The 20178-nt window shown below is 43.2% G+C and overlaps 1 protein-coding gene across 1 annotated transcript in view; it reads right to left on the minus strand.

Annotated features, from left to right (window-relative positions):
- Nucleotides 1-1201: 1201 nt before the first annotated feature.
- Nucleotides 1202-20178, minus strand: part of LOC120044405 (neuronal vesicle trafficking-associated protein 2-like) — a 31909-nt gene continuing 12932 nt past the window's right edge. Inside the window, exons 3-4 of the mRNA XM_038989041.1 lie at nucleotides 1756-1866; nucleotides 1202-1393 (exon numbers count right to left, since the gene is read on the minus strand). Coding sequence (XP_038844969.1) covers nucleotides 1202-1393; nucleotides 1756-1866 — 303 coding nt within the window. The remainder of the gene's footprint in view (nucleotides 1394-1755; nucleotides 1867-20178) is intronic.

The raw sequence follows: 20178 nt of genomic DNA on the forward strand, positions 1-20178 counted from the left end.
TGGACCAGGATAATGAAGAGATTTGAAGTCCGGAACATTGAAAACAACCGGACACATACTTTCTGTACAGGTCACAGCTTGCTTTATTTTTCATTTCAAACCTATGGGATGCACACTGAGAAACTACTCCAGGCTTTGCTACATATCCATCTACCAAAATCACAATAGTTCAAAAAGCGATTTTTTGACAACATAAAAAAAAAATGGTAACAGAACTAAACCACGCAGAGAAGCTTATCTAAAAATGTATCTAAACATTGCAGAACCAAGAGTTTTAGCAAAGACAGTGATATGCACACTGTTCCCCATCATCTCCAAGTCTTGGGTATTTATCCCTAGCTAGGTCCACATATTCATGTTGTGTACAGTATCTGGACTGTTTTCTAAAGCGAAACAACTGGCAATAAGGCCATTTTTTTCTCCCATTGAATTATTTTTTTCAAATGTCATGAAACCTAGCTACAACAATGCACACACAGAAACTAGCATGAATGCATTGGGCTTTATACAGCTTGCCTCAATGACGGAACTATGACATACAGTACAGTAACTTGAAAAGTGTTCAGTTATCAAACCGTCATGATAGAGAATACTTAGCTAGCTTTGCTCAGATAATTCAGGAAATCTATTGTATACCGGTGTTCATGTTCAACTTCCATAGACGTACAAATCGATACTCACTTGGAAAAAAACTTTTTTATAAGAATGTATTCCAGTATGATTATGCACAGAGTGACATAGATATGCCTGGACTTGAATTAGAAACATGTTCCTAGTGTTTATCATTACATGCCTTCCACTACACACAGTCATGACACTACAGGAGGCCTAGCAGATAACAGGCGCACACATCTGAAAAATGAAGTTTGACTCTGTTAGTAGCAGCTCAGAAAAACGGACTCTGAGTGGATTTCAACATTGACCCCGTGCCTTTGTACAAACAGTTGTTTGATATCAAATACAAAACAGCAATAACAAGTAAAAAAAAGTGATGATAAATAATAAATACATAGAGGGATGAGACATGAAAAGAGAACAGAGACAGCCGGGAGGGAAGGGAGATTCAGATATGGGCAGGAAGGCGGGTGTGAGAGTACTCTGAGCCGAGCAAGACACTGGGGAGACACACACTCCCTGTTAAAAGCTTGGAATGGAGACGGGCAGACGAGGTGGGGTTGGTGGGAGGGTTGGGCAGGCAGACTCAGTGCCCGTCTGTGTTGGGCGGCTTGGCGTCGTGCGGCGCAGCGCCAGCAGGGAGCCAGGGAGAGACGGAGCGAGAGGTGGTCTGCTTGGCCATGCTGTAGTGGCTGATCACCGTATAGAATCGCCCTCGGGAGTTGGCATCCTGAGCAGTGTAGTAGGCCTCCAGAGAGGCAGGGATGCACCGCTTATGCTGCAGGGGGAGAGAGTGGGGAGGGTTCAATATCATACTCTCCTCATTTACACACTGTTGCACAGCACTAAGGGCTTTTTCTGGTGAAGAGGGTTTTTTTTCCCTCTGGAGAGCGCAGTGGCTGTGTCTAAATGAGATTTACTTCAGCTAAACATGCCTGTAGTCCACAGCAAAAACCGCTAAAGGTGACTCTGTACAGACAATTAACCAGTGTAGTTAACACTCTGTCCCAAATAGCACCCTATTCCCTATGTAGTGGACTACTTTTGACCAGGGCATATATGGCTCTAGTCAAAATACACTATATAGGGAATAGGGTGCCATTTGTGACACACCCTTAAGACCCTCCAGGGCCCACTCACCTTGTATATGAATCCGTCTGGGCAGCTGTGGTCGTAGGTAAACGCCTTGTACACCACCAGGAACACTATGCAGGCCAGGAAGGCCAAGGCCAGGACTATGAGGATAGTGACCTGCGAATGAGAGATACACACCGTTGAATTTAATAGCTGCCGGCGAAGTCAGGTTTCCTGTCAAAACGGAGATCTAAAACATCTTAAAGCAAGGTTCTGTTATTTAATAGATTCGATGGAGTTTGACACTATAATATCGGTATATGTTCAAAAGAGCACTCAAACAACTACTACCATCATTTGTCTGGTGACAAGGTGAGAGAAAACAAGTCAATATGCAGGATATAACTCATCATCATTTGTCTCCAGAAATGCCATCTGAGTAGAGGTAGAACGTGTTCATTGCCTGCCATATTAAGCCCAGTGGAGACGAACAGATTCAATAAACACCTTCACTAATTACATTTTTCACAACCCAGCAGCCAAAGTGGTCACAAAATGCAGTTGAAGCAGACAGACGCTGGGAAAAAATAGCTCCATAACCACATTCCTAAAAAAGACAATCCAATATGTCAGAATACATTACTTTCAATAGAGTGATCCAAATAAGTACATCTATATAACTACTTGATGTAGAAATTTGGTGCTTCAAATGTGTATTTCCCTGGTAGACAAGATGATTTTATAGTGGGAGATTAACATATAACAGGACCGATTTTCTCCCTGTTCCTCCTGAATCTATGATTGGTTAATTAACATTATGCAAATGTATGTAAAATGATAGCTGAGAGATGTTAGAATGGTTTTGCAATCTGATTACTTTAGAGAGGAGTGAAAGAACGTGTACACACGGCAAAGCTCTACCGTAATGTAAATGCGGTGGTAGACCAGTAAAACTCTGGTTTAGTAGTGTCAAATCAATTGACCGAAGGGCTATTTTCATCCTCACGTCCACAATTATTCATAATGCACCATAAAACCATTTCCCTGTTTCCAATGGCCTCCCTCCATATCGCCCATCTCACGCCATCTCGGCAGGATGCTAGGCTAGGGGATTTACATGTAGCTAGCGTGCTAATCAGCAGAGATCAGAGTGATTTGTTAAAAGGGGAGCAGAGAGGCTAAATGACCAATGACTTAGGTGTTAATGTGAGGACACATGTTTGGTTCTGTCAGAATGTTCATGAATGTACATTTGCTTATCACACACCCTAAACATGTGAAATGGCTGCTTAAAGGGTATTAGGGCTTTAACGGTAATTCTTTGGCAGTTATCCATATGACATATAAACACATTGTTCCAGTACGGGAGTGTTTAAGCATTCAATTGATAGCTTTTAACCTAGATTTGTAGAGTATTGATAATATTGACAGAAGCATGTGGTCTATTAATATTAATGATGAACTTTTTACATTATTCATAAACTCAATGAACCCTAAACCTCACAGGGTTTGGTTTAATGCCATGACACTAATTTGACATGCGTAGGCATTGGATTTTCTTAATCTATCTATATGTCCATATCTACAGTACCAGTCAAAGGTTTGGACACACCTACTCATTCAAGGGTTTTTCTTAATTTTTTACATTGCAGAACAATAGTGAAGACATCAAAACTATGAAATAACATATACGGAATCATGTAGTAACCAAAAAATGTGTTAAACAAATCAAAATATATTTTAGATTCTTCAAAGTAGCCATCCTTTGCCTTGATGACAGCTTCGCACAATCTTGGCATTCTCTCATCCAGCTTAATGAGGTAGTCACCTGGAATGCATGTCAATTAACACGAGGGCTTTGTTAAAAGTTAATTTGTGGAATTTCTTTCCTTCTTAATGCGTTTGAGCCAATCAGTTGTGTTGTGACAAAGTAGGGGTCCATATTATGGTAAGAACAGCTCAAATAAGCAAAGAGAAACAACAGTCCATCATTACTTTAAGACATGAATGTAAGTCAATCCGTAAAATGTCAAGAACTTTGAAAGTTTCTTCAAGTGCAGTCGCAAAAACAATCATGATGAAACTGGCTCTCATGAGGACCGACACAGGAAAGGAAGATCCATGAGTTACCTCTGCTGCAGAGGACATGTTCATTAGAGTTACCATCCTCAGAAACACAGCCTAAATAAACGCTTCAGAGTTCAAGTTACAGACACATCTCAACATCAACTGTTCAGAGGAGACTGCATGAAATCAGGCCTTCATGGTCGAATTGCTGCAAAGAACCCACTACTAAAGGACACCAATAAGAAGAGACTTGCTTGGGCTAAGAAACACGAGCAATGGACATTAGACCGGTGGAAATCTGTCCTTTAGTCCGATGAGTCCGAATTTGAGATTTTTGGTTCCAACTGCCGTCTTTGTGAGAGACGCAGAGTAGGTGAACAGATGATCTCTGCATGTGTGGTTCCCACCATGAAGCATGGAGGTGTGATGGTGGGGGAGTGCTTTGCTGGTGACACTATCAGTGATTTATTTAGAATTCAAGGCACACTTAACAAGCATGGCTACCACGGCCATCTGCAGCGATACGCCATCCCATCTGGTTGCGCTTAGTGGGACTATCATTTGTTTTTTCAACAGGACAATTACCTAAAACCCACCTCTAGGCTGTGTAAGGGCTATTTGACCAAGAAGGAAAGTGATGGAGTGCTGCATCAGATGACCTGGCCTCCACAATCACCCGACCTCAACCCAATTGAAATGGTTTGAGATGAGTTGGACCACAGACTGAAGGAAAAGCAGCCAACAAGTGCTCAGCATATGTGGGAACTCCTAGACTGTTGGAAAAGCATTCCAGGTGAAGCTGGTTGAGAGAATGCCAAGAGTGTGCAAAGCTGTCATCAAGGCAAAGGGTGGCTACTTTGAAGAATCCTAAATATAAAATACATTTGTATTTGTTCAACACTTTTTGGTTACTACATGATTCCATATGTCTTCACTATTATTCTACAATGCAGAAAATAGTGAAAGAAAAAAAACTTGAATGAGTAAGTGTGTCCAAACTTTTGACTGGTATTGTATATCATAATATTTCGATTACTGGTGGCCAGTATTTGTTAAGCCTGTATAAGACTCATCTCACAGCTAGCATCCATTTCTATTTAGTTTGTCTCCCTCGTCAGGTATCGCCAATACAATGGTTGGCTTTGTCACTGTGTCCTTCTAGTCAGAACACTACAGTATATTGAGGGAATGGAACCCTACTATTGAACAGGGAAGTCTGAATCACACAATCTAATATATTCCTCCTCTAGGTGAGGATACGTTGGCCAATTTCCACCACATCAAATGTCCTACAGAAATACAACACTACCCACATGGAAAAATACTATAGTATAAATACTATAGTATTCACTGTAGTGTTTTTGAGGACTTTACTATAGTATTCACTGTAGTATACTGTAGTATTTACAGTCAACTATAGTATAAATACTTAAAAATCATGTGTGAATGTGATTTTCTGGATTTTTTTTAGATTCCATCTCTCACAGTTGAAGTGTACCTATAATAACAATTACAGACCTCTACATGCTTTGTAAGTAGGAAAACCTGCAAAATCGGCAGTGTATCAAATACTTGTTCTCCCCACTGTATGTATTGTGTAACATGAAGTCCTATGAGTGTCATCTGATGAAGATCATCAAAAGGTTAGTGATTAATTTTATCTCTATTTGTGCTTTTTGTGACTCCTGTCTTTGGCTGGAAAAATGGCTGTGTTTTTCTTGGATTTTGCGGTGACCTAACATAATCGTTTGTGGTGCTTTCGCTGTAAAGCCTTTTTGAAATCGGACACTGTGGTGGGATTAACAAGAAGTGTATCTTTAAAATGGTGTGAAATACTTGTATGCTTGAAGAATTTTAATTATGAGATTTCTGTTTGAATTTGGCGCCCTGCACTTTCACTGGCTGTTGTCATATCGATCACGTTAATGGGATTGCAGCCCTAAGAAGTTTTAAAGGTCTTACTCACATTGGCTGCGAAGAGTGTGATCACACAGTCTTCCGGAATAGCTGGTGCTCTCATGCATGCTTCAGTGTTGCTTGCCTCGAAACGAGCATAAAAGGAATTTAGCCCATCTGGTAAGCTCGGGTCACTGGGCAGCTCACGGATGGGTTTCTCTTTGTTGTCCGTAATAGTTTGCAAGCCCTACCACATACGACAAGCGTCAGAGCCGATGTAGTACAATTCAATCTTAAATCCTGTATTGACGCTTTGCTTTTTTGATGGTTCGTCTGAGGGCATAGTGGGATTTCTTGTAAGCATCCGGATTAGTCTCCCGCTCCTTGAAAGCGGCAGCTCTAACCTTTAGCACGATGTGAATGTTGCCTGTAATCCATGGCCTCTAGTTGGGATATGTACTGTACGTACAGTCAATGTGGGGACGATGTCGTCGATGCACATTGATGAAGCCGATGACTGAGGTGGTGTACTCCTCAATGCCATTGGATGAATCACGGAACATATTTCAGTCTGTGCTTGCAAAACAGTCCTGTAGTGTAGCATCCGCGTCATCTGACCACTTCCGTATTGAGCGAGTCACTGGTACTTCCTGCTTTAGTTTTTGCTTGTAAGTAGGAATCAGAAGGATAGAATTATGGTCAGATTTGCCAAATGGAGGGCGGGGGTAAGCTTTGTATGCATCTCTGTGTGTGGAGTAAAGGTGGTCTAGGATTTTTTTTATCTAGTTGCATATGTGACATGCTGGTAAAAATTTGGAAAAACTGATTTAAGTTTGCCTGCATTAAAGACCCCGGCCACTAAGAGCGCCGCTTCTGGGTGAGCAATTTCTTCTTTGCTTATAGAGTTGCAGTCCAAGATGGCGTAGCAGTCAGACGTCTTTGTCCTCGTCTTTGTCGTGTCCCATGTATACATCTTTTTTCCCTCGTATATCTTTTTATATTTTTTCTAAACCTCAAATTCAAAATACTCTCACCTAATGTGGTGTGGATCTGATTTTTCTAAAGTATTTTCTTTACTCCTGAATCGGAACCCCAACATAAGCTAGCCAGCTGACTAGCTACTAGCTAGTAGTCAGCTAACCACTGCTAGCGGTCAACAGCTAACCTTTAGCTCGGAAAACTCTCGCCAGTTTGCACAACGCGATTCAAACCAGAGCATACCAGACTTATTTTCTCTCCATATCCCCAGATTCCCACCGCAAGCTCTGAACCTTTTAACCTGGATCATCGCAGCTAGCTAGCTGCAATCTGAGTGTCTACTCCTGGCTAACATCTCTGTCTCAAAGCAAGCACCAACTAGCCTGGAGCTAGCCCATGCTAGGCCCATCTCCCAGCTAGCTGAAGAGTTCCATCAGCCACTCCTGGGCTACTATACCTATTTTGCCAATTGGCCTGGACCCATTTTACTGCTGGGGCAGAGCCCCGCCGGTCCTTCACGACTGGACTACCGATGTAATCTGCCTGGGGGGGTTATTCAACTGGCCATTCCGTCGCGACGTCCCCTGATAGCCCATCTGCTAGCCGCGGCCCACTAGCTGTCTAGGGCATATCGGCTGTTTGCTGAATAGGTCCATCGGACTATTTCTTGGGCCACTATACCTATTCTGCCAATTGGACTGGGCCCCTTTACCACACGGAACCCTACTAATCCATCACGACTGGTCTACCGACGTAAACGCATGAGGCTCTGCACGAAGAGGCTATAAACAGACTTCCCCCGTCGTGACGTCCCTCTGAGGCCCTTCTGCTAGCTTGCTAGCCCCGGCCTGCTAGCTGTCTGAATCGCCGTGTCTCCAACCAGCCTCACTACTCACTGGACCCTTATGATCACTCGGCTACGCATGCCTCTCCTTAATGTCAATATGCCTTGTCCATTGCTGTTCTGGTTAGTGATTGTCTTATTTCACTGTAGAGCCTGTAGCCCTGCTCAATATACCTTAGCCAACCCTTAAGTTCCACCTCCCACACATGCGATGACATCACCTGGTTTAAATTATGTTTCTAGAGACAATATCTCTCTCATCATCACTCAATGCCTAGGCCTACTTCCACTGTATTCACATCCTACCATACCTTTGTCTGTTCATTATGCCATGAATCTATTCTATCGCGCCCAGAAACCTGCTCCTTTTACTCTCTGTTCCGGACGTACTAGACGACCAGCTCTTATAGCCTTTAGCCGTACCCTTATCCTACTCCTCCTCTGGTGATGTAGAGGTTAATCCAGGCCCTGCAGTGCCTAGCTCCACTCCTATTCCCCAGGTGCTCTCATTTGTTGACTTCTGTAACAGTCTATCACAGTGCCATCCGTTTTGTCACCAAAGCCCCATATACTACCCACCACTGCGACCTGTACGCTCTCGTTGGCTGGCCCTCGCTTCATACTCGTCGCCAAACACACTGGCTCCAGGTCATCTACAAGTCTTTGCTAGGTAAAGCCCCGCCTTATCTCAGCTCACTGGTCACCATTGCAGCACCCAACCGTAGCACGCACTCTAGCAGGTATATCTCACTGGTCACCCCCAAAGCCAATTCCTCCTTTGACCGTCTTTCCTTCCAGTTCTCTGCTGCCAATGACTGGAACGAACTGCAAAAAGAACATCACTGAAGGTGGAGACACATATCTCCCTCACTAGCTTTAAGCACCAGCTGTCAGAGCAGCTCACAGATCACTGCACCTGTACATAGCCCACCTATAAACAGCCCATCCAACTACCTCATCCCCATACTGTATTTATTTATCTTGCTCCATTGCACCCCAGTATCTCTACTTGCACATTCATCTTCTGCACATCTACCATTCCAGTGTTTAATTGCTATATTGTAATTACTTTGCCACCATGGCCTATTTATTGCCTTACCTCCCTTATCTTACCTCATTTGCACACACTGTATATATACTTTTTTTCCTACTGTATTATTGACTGTATGTTTGTTTATTCCATGTGTAACTCTGTGTTGTTGTATGTGTCAAACTGCTTTGCTTTATCTTGGCCAGGTCACAGTTGTAAATGAGAACTTGTTCTCAACTAGCCTACCTGGTTAAATAAAGGTGAAATATATATATATATTTTTAAATAGAGTTGGTTGAGAGAGGTCTTAGTGCCAGCTTCGTTCTGTGGTGGTAAATAGACAGCTAGGAACTATATAGATGAGTGTGGTCTACAGTTTATCATAAGGTACTCTACCTCAGGCAAGCAATACCTCGAGACTTCTTTAATATTAGACATTGCGCACCAGCTGTTGACAAATAAACACACGCACCCCACCCCTCGTCTTACCAGAGGCAGCATCTCTGTTCTGCCAGTGCATGGAAATCCTGTTAGCTCTATATTGTCCGTATCTTCGTTCAGCCACGTCTCGGTGAAACATAAGATGTTACAGTTTTTAATGTCCCGTTGGTAGGATAATAATCGTAGGTCATCAATTTTATTATCCAATGATTGCACGTTAGCAAGAAGAACAGATGACAGTGGGAGTTTACTCGCTTGCCTACGGATCTTCAGAAGGATGACCGATCTGCGGCCCCTTTTCCTGCGTCTTTTCTTCACGCAAAAGGTGGGGATCTGGGCATGTTCCAGTGAAAGCAGGATATCCTTCTCGTCGGACTCGTTAAAGGAAAAAGTTTCTTCCAGTCCGCGGTGAGTAATCGCGGACATGATGTCCAGAAGTAATTTTTGGTCACAAAAGACGGTAGCAGCAACTTTATGTACACAATAAGTTAAAAAAATAAGTTACACAAAACACAGAAAAACTAACAAAACAGCACAATTGGTTAGGAGAATGTAAAACGTCAGCCATGTTCTTCGGCGCAATCTTCTGGACCGCAGACTGTCTCACACCGTACCCAAACCAGCGGTATGCGTGCGCAAATTTATTTTGTCCCCCACACCAAACGCAGGATAAATATCAAAACAAACTCTGAACCAATTATATTAATTTGGGGACAGGTCGAAAAGCATTAAACATTTATGGCAATTTAGCTAGCTAGCTTGCAGTTGCTAGCTAATTTTTCCTAGGATATAAATGTTGAGTTGTTATTTTACCTGAAATGCACAAGATCCTCTACGCCGACAATTAATCCATATATAAAACGGTCAACCGAATCGTTTCTAGTCATCTCTCCTCCTTCCGGGCTCTTTCTTCTTTGGACTTTATATGGTGATTGTCATCTCAGTTACCACGACGACCGACCAAATTCAGTTCATCTTCCAATCACCCACGTGGGTATAACCAAAGATGGCACATGGGTATCTGCTTCTATAAACCAATGAGGAGATGGGAGAGGCAGGACTTGCAACGTGATCAGCATCACAAATAGAACTGACTTCTATTTTAGCCCTCGTTGGTGTGCGCGCGCAGTGTGGGTGCAATAATTGAATAACGTGTATGTTTAAATTTGTTTTGGGACACGAGCGGTGTGGTCAGCATGTCAATGGGCTACTATTATGGTATTAAAGAAAGTCATTACACAGCCATATTAACTGAGAAAACATGTATAATCAATTCAGGAGAATAAGCCATTTAATTAGGCGACCAGTTCAGGAGTGGGTGTAATAAATGATCAGATTCAGAACATGACATCGAAACCAGTCCAATAATGTTAATGAACAGTAACACATACCACTGTTTAAAATAGAAAGAAAAAAACAATCATTAGGGTTTCGTAATCATAATTACCATATGAGTAGCATCACAACCTTAAAGTGTACATTTTTAACCAGTTCAATAAAATGTAATATGAATGTCAGAATTAATTAACAATAATAGCTAACATACTGAACAATAACTCATTTACCTGTTTAGTTAATGCGTGTGTGTGGCCTATCAGTAGGAATCCTGGGGGTGTTTATTCAGTTTGATAAGTTTATTGATGTCTGGGGTGATGGTTGACGGGGCAACTCGGAGGTCATGCTGGCTGTCCAGTTTGTTTCTGCTTTTCGTTTTCAGCACGGCCATAGCAGAGAAGCCACTTTCAGAGATAGGTAGTGCTAAACGGTAACATGATTCTGATTGCATGACAGGCGAGAACAGCATACTCTCCCACTACGCTGCACCAGAACTGTGGCAGTGTCATTTTCAGTGTCATGCTCAGTCCACGTTCAAATGACAGCTCCACCAGCTGATCGTCTTGCTTGGCAACGTGACGCTTCCCATCCCCACTAGTAAGGGGTCCTGTATCCAGTCGTCTCCTGTTCTCATCCGGGAAGTATTCACAAAACTTTCCCTTCAGCTTGACAAGATGCTGTTTAACAGGTTTTTTTTCAGTGTGTCGCTGTGCGCTTTGTTGATCAGATTCTCAATCTCGAAATCAGCATTGGGGAAACATGTCAACCCTCCCGTTAGAATAGGATTTGCCCAAACGGTAAACTTCATCTTGAAGGCATCCCCATCCTCTGTTCAAATCGATTGTGCCCCCGTCCCGAGCTTTGACACATTGAGCGAATTCAGATTATTAAAAAAATCCACCAGGTAGGCAACCTTCGTGAACTACTCCTCTCAATCGAAATGTTCAGCCCGAGGTGACATGTTTTCTGAAAGAAACGCAGCAATCTCCGCTTGAAGTGGGTATGTGTGGGGCGAGAACGTTATTGTTTTGGTCACCTGAGTATGTGCAGCGCGAAAACCCTCTGAGTCCGAACGTAGCTAGCCATTTCATCACTGCGGACGTTCTGCACGTGCAAAGTTTTGCAACAATAAGCAGTACAGCGCACGCATGCCTGTGTGTAGCAGTAACGTTGTGTAAAGTCAGCAACAATAAGCGGTGCGGCGGTATCCTTTCAAAATAAATGTTGAGGTGCGGCGGTTACCGTTCAAAATAAAATAATTTTTTTATATATTCTTGCACAAGTCCTGCGACCCCTTCAAATCCTTGACCCCCCAGTTGAGAATCACTGTTCTAGAGTATATTACAACATTCTATAGTAAGTACTACACATGATCAAGGGATACTACAGTGTGTAGTATACTATACAAGGGGAGGGTCTAATCCTGAAGGCTGATGGGTTAAAACCGCATTCCAGTCAGTGTTTATTCCACAAATTACTACCGGCTAAATCTATGACGTTGAAATGCTTATTTACTCTGTTCCATCTGACTGTGCAATCTACTGTCTCATCATCCCAGCCAGGCAATTTATGAACTTGATCTCCACTATATAAAAACAAATCCTTACATTATCTCACATTTCTTTCAGACTAACATTTAGTTTTCAACAGCTGAGATTTGTATAAACCTTGCTGTATGTCTCTCCGAAATTTGCGACATTGTTTCAATTTTCAAATTCGATCTCCAGCTGTCCCATAGTAATGAATGTGTCAGGAGTCAGGATGAGAACGATAAGCAAGCAGCTTTTCTCAGCCAGTCGAAATCATGAATCAGCATAATTTTTATGGCTATATACAAAGAACTATCAATAGAAAACAGGTAAACGAAACAAAGTGCAGCTAGTTTGCAGTCTTTCCAGCTTCAGTTTGAAGTGATTGTGTTAGCTGTGTTGTTGGCTAGCTCCTCTAAACAACAGTGTCCTGACGAATGAGCACATTTTCTGCGCCAGGCGAAATCACACATCATTAGCTCTTTGTTATGGATGTATCCAAATAAATGTCACTAGAATACAGCTTAAACAAACGCAAATGCAGCTACTTTGCTGTTAATCTGGCTGCAATGTTTGATGTGACTGTAAATTAGCCGTAGTTGGCTAGCTAGCAAGCAAGGGATAAGAACGTTGCCAGCCAGTATGGAAATGGAACATTTAGCGTCCCTAGATACAGAACAAAAATACTGAGCGACTGGGTCGCTTCTCTGGCAACCGAACCGATATAACGAACGACCAGCCGGGTTGGGTAGCAACCCTAGATGTGTCAGGATTATATCTTGTCGAAGGATGAAAAAGTATGAATAAATTAATAAATATCATGTTTTTATGAAAATATGTTAATCATTATTTGAACATGTTGGTAACCTGTTGTATAAAAAGGTTGACTTCGTCTCGGGCCTAACAACACCCGTGCCAATATATCCTCCAAACACCGGCTTCTCGGGCATTATCACGTAATTATTCTACAGTATACTACAGAATTCTGTAGGAAGTACTGTAGTATTCTTTAGTAAACTGAGGTATTTTTTCATGTGGTTATTGTCAGATGTGTGCTCCACGCTGGCACTGGGTTAGTTGAGAATAGGATGACCTCTATTTTGCCTGGACTTGCTTGGACTGTAATGGGGATTACATTGGTGTGCAGTGACAGATGACCCTGTGCCATCAAATTGGCCCATTTGAAGTGCTGGCATTATTTCACTGGGATAGTCAGGGGTCTGGTATCTGAACCGCCATGACACTGTTTGTTTTGATCTGTATTTTGATTCAATACACACGGTTTCATTTTCTAAAGCTTTTTCCGGCTAGTGGCAATGCCAAAGTGTATTTGTCCTTGTGCCAATTGTGGGCCTACATGAACATTCCCTTAGCACTTAACTCTTCAATGAGGTCAGGGAGGGACGTCATCAAATGAGGTCAATTTTGCCCCGAACATTGCAGCTCTAGTCTAGTTAGTGCAGACAGACATAGGCGAGACATTAGACCATCTGCTCGCCTCTCCTATGCCAGCACTGTTTCTCTGCCTGGATGTTAGTTTATTACTCTGCCCTGCTGCTGAGGCTCAAGGTTGATGTTTCTACTGCTGTTGTTGTTGGCGTCATAATCTGACGTCAGTATAATCCATATAGACGGAGGCTCATAATCCCCCGGCAGCAGTGGGATTTATTCACTGGCTAAACATCCCTGGAGTGCAGCAGGGTGGATGTGTTACGGTGCTACAGTAACAACACAGTCAGAGTGGTACAGTACAGAGAGGGTGTGTTCTTCAGCTGGCCATGGAGGACGTTGAGGAAACAAAAAGACAATCCAAACAGATTAAAGAGTCAGACGTGATTGTGTCGCTCTCCCTGATCTGAGCCCATACTGTGGATGGCTGGACATCTCAACGACTCCGTTAACCCCCCCCCCACAACAACTGCTTGTTTTCATTTTCTCACTCCCTTCTGTCTATCACCCCTAATCCCCTCTCCCCCACATGTTGTTCAGCAGTTCACTGAATCTTCTGTGGCTTTTTGTGTAATAGGTTGCTGTTCAAATCTTGATTTATTGTAGGTTCCCGAATGCAGGGGGAAATGTCAGCATATGGCTGCTATGTTTCTTCGGCACCATTTCTGTCACCATCAGACATATGGTTTTGCTATATAAGTGTCAGTTTTATCTTCCCTTTCCTTCCTAACGCTTGCCCAGCCTTGTAATTCCAGTCTCCTTCCCGTATGCTGTTAGAATGCCACCCTCACAGCAAGACCACTTTTCCAGCCATATGTTAGAGCAAAAACTCTTACAGTCGCTCCAGGGGGAGAGATAGTGAGAGGCAGAGAGCAAGCTAGAGAGAGGTAGAGAGAATCTGGTCTTCTTCCTCTAGCACCAGGTGGTGCTGACAGAACAATGGGAAGATAAGTCATAAGTAAATCAATAGGTCCCTGATTGAGGAATGAAGACCCATTGTCTGTGCTTCATCTTCATATTCTGCTGAAGCCGATGCTCAATACAGAGCCAGGCATAGAAAATAAACCATTTCCTTCTGTTGTAAGATAAATAACACGAAGAAAATCATCTTCGTCTGCAATTTTCACGACAATGACCAGATAACGGTATCTCTGAGTCTAAGACTTCTTAAAATGGAGGGAGCTTTGTAAGACTGAGGGAACTACAACTGTCTTTTTTTCCCCCTTGGATGTAATCATCTTAGATTTCCTGCTAATGCTCTTATGAAATGGTTTCAGAGGAGTGAGCAACATGGCAACCTGCAGGGGAATACCCATCTAGGGCATGGTACTGTAGTAGCTGAGGAAGCGAAGGGAGGAGTGTCGCACAGGAGACGTGCCACGGGAGAAGGGATGTCCCCATGCGGGTTGATTATCCTGTGGAGGTAACAATGTCTAGAACAACCACAAAGTACAAACAGATTCGCTCTTGTTGAGATGTCATCTGCCTCTCGGGACAGCTCTAAACAGCAGCACGTACATCTTCAATGCAACAAAATCAGATATCTGTACAGTACAATCATTATGACAATTATGATACCGACAGTCGGGTCCATAATTATTGGCACCCTTAATAAAGATGAGCAAAAAAGTCTGTATACAAAAAAGTATACAAATACTGAGCTATAATGTATGCTCCAAGAAATGTGGAAATTATTATTTTATACTCATACAATTGCTCAGAGAAAGAGATGTTGTTTAACAAGTAAAAACATGTAAATACTGTAGCACCCTCCCCTTGCGAGGATAACGACACTGAGCCTTTTCTAAATTGTTTTATGAGTTGGGAAACACATTGGGAGGGATCTTAGACCATTGCTCCATACAGACACTTTCCAGATCCTCGATATACTTCATCTGCTCTTATGGACTGCCCTTTTCAATTCAAACCACAGTTTTTCAATGGGGTTCAACTCCGGAGACTGAGATGGTCGTTGCAAAATGATTATTTTGTAGGTTTGATTAGTGCTCGCGGTTATTGTTTTGCTGGAAGATCCACTTGCGGCCAAGTTTCAGCCTCCTAGCAGAGGCAACCAGGTTTTGGGCTAAAATGTCCAGGTACTTGGTAAAGTTCATGATGCCATTGACCTTAAGGGCCCGGCCCCAGGACGAGTGTAAGCAAAATAGCTGCATAACATTAAAAGGTCCACCATAATATTTTACCGTAGGTATGAGTTACTTTTCTGCATGTGCTTCTGTTTTTCAATACCAAACCCACCACTGGTGTGCGTGGCCAAAGAGCTCTAATTTCATGTCATCTGACCACAGCACCGCTTCCAATCCAAGGCAGTGCTATGATCAGATGATCAGATGAAAATAGAGCTGTTTGGTCACACACACCAGTGGTGGGTTTGCCGTTGAAAAAGAGAGGAATATGCAGAAAAGTACCTCATAACTTGCATCTACTGGTCCTGTTCTCCGATGTCATAAAACATTCTTCGAAAAATGCTCAGTGTCGTTATCCTCGCTAGGGGAGGATGCTAGAGTATTGAAAACAGGTGACAATAACCCCCATCTTTTTTCGATTTTTTTTTGTATTACTTGTTAAACTAAATCTCTTTCTCTATTCTAAAAGTATAAAATAATATAATTTCCCAATTTTCTGAGCATACAATATAGCTCAGTATTTGTATTATTTATTTTATAGTTTTTTTTGTCATCTTTATCAAGGGTGCCAATAATTATGGACCTGACTGTATGTGTATAATGATCAACACACAATAACGCTTACACACAAATACCAATAGAATGCTTCCCTTCTCTAATGGATAAGTGGCAGTGTCATGTTCAGTATGAGTTAATTTCTCATTATGATAATGTTTCCCAATTAGGACAGGTCTCTCAGGTGATCGAACTTCAAGGGTGTGAAAGAACACACTGCCATGTCTAATAAAGACAGTCCCTGGCTCAAGATTATGAACTTAGGGACACAGTCTCAATTTTTATTAGGGACAACACTCGGAAGACTTACTGTCGTGGCGTGCTATGAATACACACATGCACAAAGAAGAGGACTTGGAGTAAACATCAGAGACCGGAGCTGAGCCCCATCTTCTTTCTGACAGCAGGGCACTCACTCAAAGCGAGTGATGGCATTTTTTACATTTGCGATTAAATGAGTGGAATCCTGGCCATCTACCTGTTCTGAGTAAACACACCACTAACGAGGTTCAGAGGATATGCAAACAAAACAAATTGGATTTGCTAATAAGCAGCATGTCAGAGACACAAAGTTGCTGAGGAGAAAGAGGAGATATTATTGCTGATGTGTTCGAGAAATCTACCCGACAACACCCCCTGGGCTTGGTAAAGAACAACTAAACAGTCCTCAAACCTCCTCTTTACGTCGCTTAGACATTAGTATCTTCGGGTCACTCAGTCTCCAGCGTCTCACACATACCTCTTATGTGCTAGATGTAGGGAGAGGAGGAGCAACTTGATGAGGAGATGAAGAGAGTTCCACATGGCCCTATGTGGACCCTGCCTGCCTGGCTGTGTGCTACCTAGTGCTTAGTTTATAGTACCTAATGCCTACTCCACTGAGTCACTGTCTGAGAGCATCATCGGCGGCACAACAACACGGCTGGTCCTCCTGGGCAGTGGCTCCACCGCCACGGTGCCAAGGGATCCTCAGGCTAGTTGGCCGAAATGTAATGATGTACAGTACAGAGAGAAGGAGTAGAGAGAGTAGAGGAGAAAGATGAACAGATATAAATCTAGAGAGAGAGAGAGAGCCCAGCAAGTGTCATACAGTAATAACACACACAGAGAGAATTGGGGAGGCGAGAGAGAGAAAAACAAAACCTGTTCTGTATCTGGAGCCACTAATTGATCCCCAAGCTCACCTTGGCAGGACAGGAATGGAGGCCCCCTGAAGGTAGGTGCCCCGGGGCCCCAAATGCCGTAGTCTGATGGAGGACAGAGCTCTGACAGAGCACAGCAGTCAATGAGAGTCCCACTGTTTTCATCATGGCCTCACAACATGCACAGTGCTTATGGAAAGTGTCAGTCACACTAACCAGAAACAAACCACAGCATCCCTGACATGGACTGCTTGGATCACAAATAAGATACCTTTATGCTACCTCCTCAATGTGAGCATCTTTCTATTCCCACATCATGGCAGATCAAATGTTCCAATCACTTCTGTAGGGAGTGAAAAACAGATTACAGAAAGTTAACCTGGTAGAGTTGACGGATAATTGAACTCCTCCTGAAACTTTATACAGAATGTGTAATCATTAGGGACAAAGTCCATTGGATTTAATATTAGCTCTATATTCAGATGTAATGATTGTGAGGTATTGGAGGCAGCTGAGAGGTGGGATTAATCAGCGTTAGAACAGAGAAAAAGCCATCTGGCTCTATAAATCATCTCCGGCATTGTTCACACAAAAGCCCTTGTCCCCCATGGCACCTCAAATACGCTGTCCTTTTTGAAATGACAAATCACAAAAAGAAAATGCCCCTTTGGCGCACACGCTACTAACCGTCTTTTGTTGTTCTTTTTGGTCCAATGGAACAGTGAATAGCAGTCATAAATTAGCATATCGTATTTCCCATCTGTAGCCTGTTTGTATGTGTGAGTGGCAATAAATGGGGAAAGCAATTCATTGTAACACTTTCTCCACATGCTCAATCTTAGCTATCAAACAATGCCTCCTATCCACTCATGCCATAACCATTAAAAGTTGAACCTCCCCATGCAATGCCATGTTGATCCAATCAATGGCCAGCGTTCACCATGAAGGTGTCTCTAATTGGCTACCACTAGGACCTGGCAGTGTTTCCATGGCTCCAGGGTGGGTGGGTCAGAGGGTGAGTGTTTGTATTTACTCGCTGGTCTGCAGCCCTCCTACGGCGCAAGTGACAGACTGACAGAATTGTAAAGGACTGGTGGTTGCCGCTGGCCAGAGGCCACAACACAGCTACTGACTGGAGGACTGACTGTATCAAAGGCTGATCCATACTGGCCATTGACATGCCTCAGTTGTGTGGCAGAGCTGAGGAAAGCATGTTAAAGTAAATATGCTCGTTGGGGATGCTGTGAACTAGTGCATTATTTATTGTCAGTCTGAAGGGCTGTCTGAATACAGGGAGAATAGCCTCTGTTTACATTCCCCAGTGTCTGTGTTGTTGTGAGTTTGTGTATATGTATGTGCGTATTTCAGGAAATGGCTTCCTGGATTCCAAAGCAGCTGATTGATCAGCCCATCACTAATTGGAGCTCTGACCCCACCCTCTCGTCAGGGGATACAGCTGTCTGCGATTACCGACTCCTTCTGCAGCTTGAAAAGCCAGTTTTCCTTTGTTAGGAGAGAGAGCTTCTTTGTATGTCCTGTGTTGGTCTGGTACATTTGTTGAAAGTGGTTTGTAGCCGCTCCTGTAGAGGTATACCATAGTACCTAGTGTTTTTGGTTTATTCAAATTGTTCACTAAGTTTGGTGAATTATTTAGTTTAATTTGTTCCTGGGGAAGGCACCTTGGGAGTGTTAATACCCGTAGTATTTACTATGTCTATGCACACTAGGTAAGCCCCGGGCGGACCACCCCCTGTATTTTGGTTAGCGCGCCAGGTTATGCTAAGAATAGGTAACCAGTGGGTAGGTAGGAGAGGAACTTTTACTTTCTTTGCTTTGGTTCCGTCCAGCCCCTTTTCCCCACCTTACCGTGTGAAGGAAGAATAAATTCCCTGTAAACTGTTATATTCTCTGTCATCCTTACCCGCACCTATAATCACATACCTTTTTTCACTCCCCGGGGAGTTGAGTTGTAGCAGGGAGTTGCGTTCCCTCCTCCAAGAGGCGTACGTAACAGCCTCTACATGGAAATGATACATTTCTTTGTAACATATTTAGAGTTCCACAGAGAATCCATGTAAATCAATGTGATGTCTCACAATCCAAAACATACACTCACTGGGCAGTTAATTAGGTCCACCACCACGTTGAGTTACGTGGCCGTGACTTGCTATATAAAGCAGGCAGACAAACATCAAGGCATTCAGTTAGAATTAGCAAAACAAGTGACCTAAGCGACCTTGAGCGTGGTATCATCGTCAGTGTCAGGCGTGCCGGATCCAGTAACTCAGGGCTTTTCACGCATGACAGTGTCTAGGGTTTACCAAGAATGGTGCGACAAACTAAAAACATCCAGTCAGCAGCAGTCCTGTGGGCGGAAACAGCTTGTTGATGAGAGAGGTCGAAGGAGAATGGCAAGAATTGTGCAAGCTAACAGGCGGGCCACAAACAGACAAATAACAGAGCAGCACAACAGTGGTGTGCAGAACGGCATCTCGGAACGCACAACTCGCCAATCCTTTTCCTGGATGGGATATTGCAGCAGACGATCACACCGGGTTCCACTCCTATAAACTAAAAACAAGAAGAAGCAGCTCCAGTGGACATGCGATCACCAACACTAGGGCAATTGAGTGGGAAAACATTGCCTAGTCCGACGTATCCCGGTTCCTGTTGCGTCATGCTGATGGCAGAGTCAGGATTTGGAGTAAGCAGCATGAGTCCATGGACCCATCCTGCCTGGTGTCAACGGTACAGGCTGGTGGCGGTGGTGTAATGTTTTCCTGGCACACATTAGGTCCCTTGATACCAATTGAGCAACGAACGTTTCCAACCCCTTGTAGAACACATGCCAAAGAATTCAGGCTGTTCTGGAGGCAAAGGAGTGTACGACCCGGTACTAGATGAGTGTACCTAATAAACTGACCGGTGAGTGTACGTTGTCTCTTAATAAAGAGAACACCCACACAAACAGTTTTTTAAAATTGCGCCGCTTCGCATTGTATCCCGACTCTCTACTCCATCTCTCTCTGTGTCCACTGATAAAATGGCAGACGAAACAGCATCGGGGTCTAAACTAGCA

This window comes from Salvelinus namaycush, chromosome 3, assembly GCF_016432855.1.
Source record: "Salvelinus namaycush isolate Seneca chromosome 3, SaNama_1.0, whole genome shotgun sequence".
Taxonomy (NCBI): Eukaryota; Metazoa; Chordata; class Actinopteri; order Salmoniformes; family Salmonidae; genus Salvelinus; species Salvelinus namaycush.